This window comes from Macadamia integrifolia, chromosome 12, assembly GCF_013358625.1.
Source record: "Macadamia integrifolia cultivar HAES 741 chromosome 12, SCU_Mint_v3, whole genome shotgun sequence".
NCBI lineage: Eukaryota > Viridiplantae > Streptophyta > Magnoliopsida > Proteales > Proteaceae > Macadamia > Macadamia integrifolia.
In genome coordinates this window covers 16,646,147-16,655,916 of record NC_056568.1, presented here as the reverse complement: position 1 = coordinate 16,655,916, position 9,770 = coordinate 16,646,147, and the positions used below count along the sequence as shown (strand labels likewise).

The window sequence follows — 9,770 nt, the reverse complement described above, 5'->3', positions numbered from 1 at the left end:
CATTGGTGTATGGTAAACTAATGAACAACACCAATGGGGGTACATGATGATGTATCATTGAGGAAGGATATGAGGATCATTTTCAAAAGGTAGAATAGAGAGAGAAGACACAGTGTATGCTAGCATACAATATACTGGCGGCATACCAAACCCTTTTCCATTTTTTTTTGTATAATTTGAAGAATGTTTATTAATGCTGCTTAAACTTCAAATAAAGTAGTCACTAAACTACGTTTGATATGTGAATAGAAATAGAAAAGAAAACATAGTAGGAAAAAAAATTATTTTCTTTACTTTTATATTTGGATATTTAGAATTGGAAAATCTTGCTATAAACAAAATTGATTAAAAAGAAATTGTAATGTTATATTTGTACCATTTTAACACGGCACATTCTATTTTCAAATGAGGATAAAATCTTGTTATTTCACATATGTATTAAAAAATGTGTAATAAAACACATCCATTCAAAAAATGTGCAATGGTAACTCATAAGAATGACTTGGAAGTTATTTTTAAATAAATTTCGAAAGTCAAGAGACTATCAAAAGAAGGTTTCAACTTTCAACTCCTCAATTTACTTCTTTGATTACAACAAGATGCACTAAAAACTTTAGAAAGAGGAGTGAGTGTAGAAAATAATCAAGTTGGCATGAAACTCTTACAAGTTACAAAATACAAGAAGGACCAAGTTTTCCTACACCATTTTCATTTACCGTAGGGCTTAAGATGCATATTGGGGTATCGCAATGGTACTTCGGGAAGATACTGAAACCCCATAGGGAGTTTGTGAACCCTAGGATGTTAGATGAAGCGTCCTCCATGGATTTAGAAAATCTTTTTCCATACAAAAATAAGGAGAAAAGTGGTCATAGCTCTGGTTTGGTTTCAATACAGAATATGAAACAAGAGGTCGTCCCTTGTCCATAGGTCAGACTCAAGGGATCCATGTAGGATCCCTAGGGCTAAAGAAGGAAGCACAAACCCTAGAGTTAAGTAGGTCAAGTGCGGAGGTATTAGAGTTGATGCACCTTGGGGTCTTGTATTGGTTTATTGAACCTCCCTGGTTAATACACAGGTCCATCAATAACTCAAACGTTCCCGGTTCAACCACTCTTATCTCTAAGGGACCCACTGACCTGTCAAACGTACGGCATCTCCTGTATACGTAATCCAACGATTCTTCTATGGCCATGCAACAATCTTCAAACAAGTGAGTTTCAAGCTGAGTCAACTCGTTCAAGGACGATGTGTGGGTTACAATCTCCCAAAACATTATGTAGTGTCCTGGTATGGTTGATGTAGCAGTGCAGCTAGTGTACTCTACAAGCAATGCTTCATATGGTTCTAAGAGCTTCTTCGCCATTGTTACACTCTTGTGAAGGTCTTCTTCACTTGTTTTATCGTTGTCGATGCTTAGTACGACGTTTCGCCGGCAAACGAACCTGAATTGTGGTGCCTTGTTGTGGAATCCGGTAACCTGAAGTACATCTCCGATACGATACCTATATAGCCCTGATTGAATATAACCCAAAAGAACACAAAGAACCATACCATTAGTTCCCATCCATGTAAGAGATGAAGATTCACATGTGAGATGATTTAAATTTTCATCCTCCCATGTAGGTCCTGCTACAACCCAAGCTTTAAGGTGGAGAGGTCCCTTCCTAGGTCATAAGCTCAACAACCATACATTCCCCAACCGTGTGGGACTACCCATCTTGACCATTGTTGTCATGAGCTAGAGAGCCAAAAGTTGGCCCACATTAGTGGGTCTAACTTGAATTGATGGATTGAAGCTCCACCCGACTAATTACTAAACATGTTGAGCTCAGACATTGACCAATCAATAATCAGAGCATTCTTGATCCAAGGTAGTAATACAACAGTCACCTGACCATGACCACCCAATATAGTGATTGACGATTAACCCCACTTAAGCCCATTAAGCATGATTATAGCCTATTTATGGACCATTTGTCAATTATCTCGTTTAAATCCAAATTAGCTCAAATATCTTGAATTCGAGTATGGATATGTAATTAATCAATCAAATAGAATTGTGTCCACGTTAGAACTGTTTCTATGTTCTAACTACTTAAATGCATAAAATAATACAGAACCTTAAATTAGTGAAAACTAATTAAGTCTCATTTAAAATGCTTACCGGCAAAAGTAGTAACCACGATCTCATAATAACAGCCAATTCTAACGTGCGCCAGGTTGACAAGCTTATCCCTTTCCACCTCCTCGTCGTCTTTGTATGCGAACAGTGAACCGTTGTTCCCAAGAGGTATGAACTCAAAATAGCCCAAGTTGGGCAAGATCGTGTAGGCCACGTCAGCAGGGTCACATAAGGGATTCAAGTTAACTCCTAAGTAGCACTCGGAGGACGCGTACATGGTACACACCAGAGGTAGCTTTCCTGCACTATAGAAATCAAGGGTTGGGATGTATTGGGCCATGGACCCAGTAACCACAGCCTCAACATACTTGGCCCTGGGCCAGAGCTGACACAGTACCCCCTTCCATGACTTACGCCTACAGATGGCCTCGATCTGGTCCGCAAGAACCGGGTTCGGTGATGTCAACACGTCCAATATTGCAAGTCGACATCCCGGGTCGGTTATGGATGGGTCGAGTTGGCCCAACCGGATGTCATTGCAGAGTTGAACCCAATTGCGTTCGAGGAAATTGATGGCTCTAAGGAAGGCGGATGCGAAGATGGCACCAAGGCGAAGGACGCGATGGCGATGGAGTAAACCGGGGAGGAGCTGGCAGTACATGCTCTGGCGACTATCAGTACAAAGGATGGTCTGGTCCGGACTGGTGAAGTCGTTGAATGGGTCTGACCGGCACTTGAAATGTTTGCTCTTGTAGTAGCTAGTGAGAACCGGCCGGGCCGGTAAGCCGGAGGGAGTCGACTGCTCTGCCTTTGCAAAATAAAGGTACATAGCCTTGCCCCCATCCAGGCCAGGGACGTACCTGGAAATACACAAATTATAAAGTGGAATTACAATTTTGCCCCTACCAAATTAATGAAAAAGGGCCCGTGACCCGTGCCGGGTCAGAACCAGACTGTTGCGCGACATGCAAAGCAAACTCGCAATTAAGGGTGTCGGCTTCAAACCGAAACCAAATACCGAATCTAAAACCGAGTCAAATTAATCGGATCAAACCAAACCGAATTTATTTGGTTCAAATTCAGTTTGAGTATATGAATATGCTCCTCGGTTTGGTTCGGTTTCAGTTTAGGGTGTAAGAACTGTCAGTTCGAAGTGAAATTGAACCGAATTGCTCTTAAAACCAAAAAAATGAAAAAACCCTAATATCATTAAGAGAGATTTTTTAGGTGGTAAGTATTTTTTTTGTAATTTATCATCACATATTTACATACTAAAACAATTTTGGAGTTAACAATGATCATAAGGCTTATAATTTGAGCCCATTATAGCCTTTGGTCCATCACAATCATGGTAAGTGTTTTTTTTTTTAATTACAAAAAAAAAGTGTTTTTTTTTTTGTAATTTATCATCACATATTTACATGCTAAAACAATTTTGGAGTTAACAACGATCATAAGGCTTATAATTTGAGTCCATTTATAACCTTTGGTCCATCCCAGTCATAGTTTAAAAGTGAAACTATTTTCATAACCAAATTAAGACAGAGATAAAAAATTGAATCAAAGCTGCATATCAGAACCAAATTGGAACTGAAACCGAACTGAGCCGAATTGAATCTGCTTGAGTAACTAAATACGGAACCGAGTCAATTTTCAATTTGGTTTTGATCCACATTATCATCACTAGGAACCAAACCAAATAACCAGAACCGAGCCGATTAACACCTTACTCATAATAACCATGTTAAAAAAAAAAAAAAAAAAAAAAACCACGAGGGGTATTTTTGTCAATTCAGGTATTTAGGATAAGATTACGCGACGAATCGTAGTTGTGTGATTGTGTCCGGACTCCGGACGTTGGAAATGAAAGTGCTATAAGCTTTTTTCTCTTTCCAGCAAGAGAGAGAGAGAGAGAGATAAATGTAAAATGGCTTACTGGTTTATGATGGGCATGATGAGATTGTATAGGAAGGTTCTACGGTCGAGATCCTCTGCAATCGACGGCATCAGTTTTGGCTCTCCACCGGAAGTCCCTGAACTGCAAAGAGGAAAACCCTAAAAACCAATAATTTACAGGGGAGAGAGAGAGAGAGAGAGAGAGAGAGAGAGAGAGAGACCTGCATAAGAACTCAGTAATGGGATGAGAAGATAAAAGAGAAGAGTCTTCGCCATTAGAGATTCTCTGGATATAAGGATGGATGGAGGAGTAAGTGACGACAGGGACAAGACACTTAAAGGCAGAGACATTGGTAGATCCCACCATGAACTTCTTTAAGTACACAGTCTCCTTGTTTCTTTTCAAGATATCCTTCAAGATACTCTCCTGAACTTCATCAACCTTGGATGTTAACCTCTCCAGCTCCTTCAGTGCCTCTTCTCCTTTGTATTCCAACCTCTTTCCATCCATTCTAAACAAAGCCAAGAAACTAAACAAAGAAGAAACCTTTAAAACAATATATTTATATGAAGAAGCTCACTTCTTCTATCTAGTGATGGAGTTTTCAACTCTTTAGATACAAAAATTAAGCTGAATATATATTGAGTAAGCTGTGTTGGATCACAACATTTGAGGCATTGCAAAGTGCAACCTTCCTGACATGATGACGATTTGCAACCTGATTTCATCTCCCCTCTTCCTTGTCCTATAGTGAGCTGTGGATTCCGCATAACCTTTTGCCAGACCTCCTTCGCACTACGGGTGTAAGTTTGGCCTTGACTCCTTATCAAAAAAAAAAAAAAAGTTTGGTCTTGACAGTTCTAACCAGTCTGACCCACCTTGAATCCGAACAAAGCGTAGGTTAAGATTTCTAACTCTGAGGGCAGATTAGGGTTGAAAAACATTGACCCTGAGTTTGGATTGATTCAATCTAAGCCGTGCTTGAGTTAAGGCCTATGTCTAGTCCGGCCATGATTTTAACCTTAATTTATATATATATATATATATATATATAAGGGGAATTTACTATCATTCTTCTACACTTTGCCTATATTTACTAAAATTCCCCTACCTTTTATTTTTTTATTGATACTCCCATGCTTTTTGATATTTACATCTCTTTCTCCCCTGCTCTTTTTAAATACCCAGATTACTTTTCTTTTTCACTTGTAACCTATTATACTTTTTTCAAATTGATTGGTTTAAAACATGGTTTGAACTAAATCGCTTACAAAGTTTTGTCTCATCCAATCATCAGGGATGTTGTTTATTTATTATTATTATGATTATTATTATTTTTTTATCTCATCCATCCCCACAAATTTAGCAATCTATTTTTTTATCGGTATTAGATTGGTATCTGTCTCAGCAAATCTAAGGATTAAAAAAAATTAAAAAACACGTGGTACCCGATTGGAACATATGTGATACAAAATTATTCTTTTTTGAATTTAAAATATCCTTTTATTTAGAATAGTGAAATTTGGGTCATTAGTTTTTATGGTCAGGGGTCCTGAACATCTATTATTGTGTTGCATTTCATAATTTTCAAAACATTTAGACTAAGCTTGGGTAAAAAATAACAAGACTTAGTCATGAATCATCCGAAGGTCTTTTTTCCGAAGTTACTAAAACTCGATGAGTCTAGTCATTTTTTAAAAATTCTATCAAACGAGGTCACTATTTAATAATTCACACATGTTTTGAGCATATTTGCAATAGTATAAACTCAAAATTTAATGCTATGTGATTCATGCCTTGGGCAAATTTTATCTTGCCTCTTACATTTTGTGAACATGTTGTTTCAAGTCACCTTCATTGTAAGTTTTTAGTTAATTTGATAACATCAAACCACCTCTTCATAACTATAACTGCACGATCCAAAAGTGGAGCTAGTAAAAGCTTAAACATCCACACAATAAAGGTTTTTTTTCCCTGATCCTATTAATTGGATAATGTTTTGTTCTGATCCTGTTGATTGGATAATGAAGATTAAATCAAAGTGATTTGGGTCTAATTTGGACCTCTAAAAATATTGTATAAATTTAACACTAAAATGTGCTGGAACATCAAAAGTGACCGTTGGGACATACCTGAGAAAAAGTTCCACATAACGTTGGTGTACTATTATCTTCTCACATGAATTTTTGTGTTGTTTTCTCTCTCCTCTCCTATACTGTAATACTCTCATATTTACTACGGGTGGATAAAATTATCTTCTTTGAGTTCAATAGACATCTCAATTCAGAACTAAGGGAAGGGTTCTCCATGCCGTCAGTCTAGAAGAACCTCTTTGCGCCACGCCAATCATGATGCGTGAAACAATTTTGTTAATAAGGTCTACCTGATTAAAGAGGAGAGGGAATGTGTGTCAATGTGGATCTCACATGGTCAAAAAGTGAGTGGCGTGGAAAAATATCCCCGCATCATTAGATCTAATACATGGTTGGATTCTAAATTTTGCTCATTTTCCAATTGAACTAATTATTCTTGGGCAAAGTTTTTTAGATGGCATAGGCTACCCCAACACACACTCTCTCTCTCTCTCCATCCACTGTAGACACTATTCTCCTCTTTGACCCTACTATGATTCCGATCGGACACCCTCAGATTGGTGTGTTCCCTCATTCCTCTAGCTCAGAGAAAATGAGCCTTCAATTTTTATACCTAGATCTCATGTGACTATGCTGGACTGTCAGTCAGTTATCGGAACTTTAAATCTTTTTTTATTTATATTTTGGGAGGTTTTCTAAGCAATCGGCATAGGGAGCACAACAATGAGGAGTAACAAAATGGTTTTTAGGTCGAACTGCTGTGATGGAAGCTTTACATGGTGTTTGAGTAGATCTCCACGAATTAAAAAATAAAAAAGAAAAAAAAGAAAAGAAAAAAGAAAAGGTTTCTATAGACATTGAAGGTCAAATAGATCATTTCATATGAAGAGGAGATAGATTTAGAAAACTCTTTCATTACACTTTACATCACAGAAGAGATTTGGCTGTATCAGGTTCTACATCATTATGTCTACATATTGGATTTCTTTGCTTCCTTCATTATCTCTCAAATAAAAAGTAGTGGTAAATTGTGAAGAAACAGTCAGACCACTTTTGGGGCATATGTTGTTCCTTCTTCGTCGCCCAACCTCATAAGAAGAATATAACATAAAGCAAACTTCATTATTTTTATTTCATAGCACTTCCTGTGGTTAACAAAATGTCAAAATCTCAGTTCTGAAAGTAATACACACACATATACATACACTTTTTTTTTTTGGTTAATCAAGGTGTCCGGGTCAGCTTACGCACACCTCGACTAATCCTTGAGGAGACTAGCACAACAACTCACCACCACGGTCTTCACTTCAATCGCAGATGCACAGATGGGGAATTGAACCTGAAACGGTGCACCTATTCACATAATACCCAATTCGCCTTAACCATTTGGACAACCTACAGATGGGTCACACACACACACACACCTCTGTGATACTTTCAGTGTATCAGTTTTGAAAGTATCACAAAGAGATAGAGAGCACTTCCTGTGGTTAACAAAATCTCAGTACTGAAAGTATCAGAGAGAACCTGAAAAAGTATCAAAATGTCATCCAAAAATCTCATAGTACTAAAGTAAGTGCTTAACTACCATTATCACCATTCATCAGATTTGAGTTTGCTGAGAATGGATACATCCAAAGGTTTTCATTAATGTCGCTATCTATGTCTTTAAAACAATTCTGCCATCTTCGAAATAGGTTGGTGCCTCATCACATTCCCCTTTTAATCTTTTCTTGTTCAGTTATTATTATTATTATTATTATTATTATTTTTCTTAAGACTTTTTTGAACCTAATAAACTGAGGATTTATTTGGGACCCTCACCTCACTACTCCAATGATTCTAAGCCAAAGGCATAGTTTTAGTGGCTGAGAGTTGAGAAACCATTTTTCCTCTCTTGTAGTACTGCACGACAAAGTAGGATAAAATAGTTCTTGTTTTCTTTCCATCTATAACACATTTGATTCCCAACCCAAATTATGTTGCCCCCCATTAACCACTAGACAGCCTTATGGACACAAATGTGTGCTGTGCTCTTCTCTTTCTTTCCCTTTTCTTCATGTCTTTCAACTTTCTGGAGTAGATGAGATGACTTGGGTTTTCCTCAATGCCACTACCATTGGCAATGAGGCTGAGTTCACCTGCACTTCTACTTCTTTTTCTATGGCTTGTTTTTCTCTTAAGAGGGAATTGAGGGTGCATTCCTTTATTGGCCCTTACCTTGGTTTCCATCTCTCCCTGTTAATGGAATCCACTGTGTATGTACCTTCTCATGTGGAAGTTCTTTTCAGCCCCTTTGGTGACTTTGGCTTTAGTCATTTCAAATGTTGGGTAGATGAGAAATAACCTAGGAGGAATGCTAGCACTGCGAACAAATATAGTGAGATCACATGGCTGTAATTGTGAGAGTTCATAAGTTTCGTACAAAGGTTTTGTTCGTAGTGTTAACATTCTTGATATCAAATGCCAAATTTAGTGATCTCAATCATATAGCCTGTCATGAGTGCATGGAAGGGGTGGGGAGAGGGAGAGGGGGAGGGGGTTGTAAAATATCCACTTTATTGATAAAGAAAAAGAGAATGAAAGCTACATCATTGTTAACGAAAATAGATATACTTCAAAAATAGAAATTAGCATTTTAAAAGCATTTTTCAAAGTAATCAAGTGGTGAATGGAGAAGTTAAAATGGTATGAAATTAAACCCACAATTATTAGAAAATGATGATGTGAACAACATATCCATAAGGTTCAAGTAACAATAGGCTATCATAGTGCTAGAAAGCTGCTTTAGTAGACACCAACTAAGCCTCAACTAGATCCTCACTCACTACGATTTATTTAAACTAATAAAGTATAATTATTTACTATTTCTTTCATAAAAAAATATTTAATGTTTCCGACTGGGGATATGCTTGCCAAAAAAATCATTTGTAAAAGATATTTGGCTAGAATAATCTATCTTGGAGGTAAATGCAATTAATTTGGGGTGGAAGGGTAGGGGAAAGGAGAGAAGTAAGGTGGGATTCCATCCCAAGACATGGCTACAACCAGCCAAGGCCCTCACCAGATGCATTGCTGGCACCTTCAGTTATAAGTCAATTATCAAAAACACAAAAATTTCTAATCATAAGTCATAAGCAAAGAAAAAGCTACCCATATCATTGGATGTTACAATGTTATGTGGATAGAAATTGATACAAAACATGTTGACTTTTCAATAAATTTTCAGAGGGTTGTTCTCCTTGTTATACAATGTGATCCTTAGGGAATGGGCTTTGTGTAGGTGGGAAGAGAATACCGGTTGAAACTAATCATAAATAGAGGATACATGGGCTACATATCTACAAACTATGAGCATCAAGTGCAAATCTTCTCATGGCAAAAGTGAGATGAGTCCAGGTGAACTCAGGCCAACATAAGCTCATTCTCATACTGGGTAGGACTTTCCCCCCAATTTTTTTTGGTCTAAGTTGGGTGCCAGGGTCACCTAGGCCCAAGTTATATATGGATATATAAAGCCATAGTTGTATTTCAAGAAAAAGGGGACACAAATTCTAATGGCAGTGGCAATTAACTTAAACAGATAAATGAACTTCTCAGAAGAACCATAGCAATAGCAACAATGAAGGGAAGGAGAAAGAGAGGGGGGGGGGGG

At 37.6% G+C, this 9,770-nt stretch overlaps 1 protein-coding gene across 1 annotated transcript; it reads right to left on the bottom strand.

The window, feature by feature from the left end:
* Positions 1–498: 498 nt before the first annotated feature.
* On the bottom strand, positions 499–4,771 carry LOC122058269 (putative indole-3-acetic acid-amido synthetase GH3.9). Its single transcript, XM_042620880.1, has 4 exons — positions 4,243–4,771; positions 4,062–4,163; positions 2,168–2,985; positions 499–1,515 (listed from the first exon to the last, which is right to left on the bottom strand). Exons 1-4 carry the CDS (start codon positions 4,530–4,532, stop codon positions 938–940), a joined length of 1,788 nt encoding a protein of 595 aa, XP_042476814.1. The 5' UTR covers positions 4,533–4,771; the 3' UTR covers positions 499–937.
* Between the last annotated feature and the right edge of the window lie 4,999 nt (positions 4,772–9,770).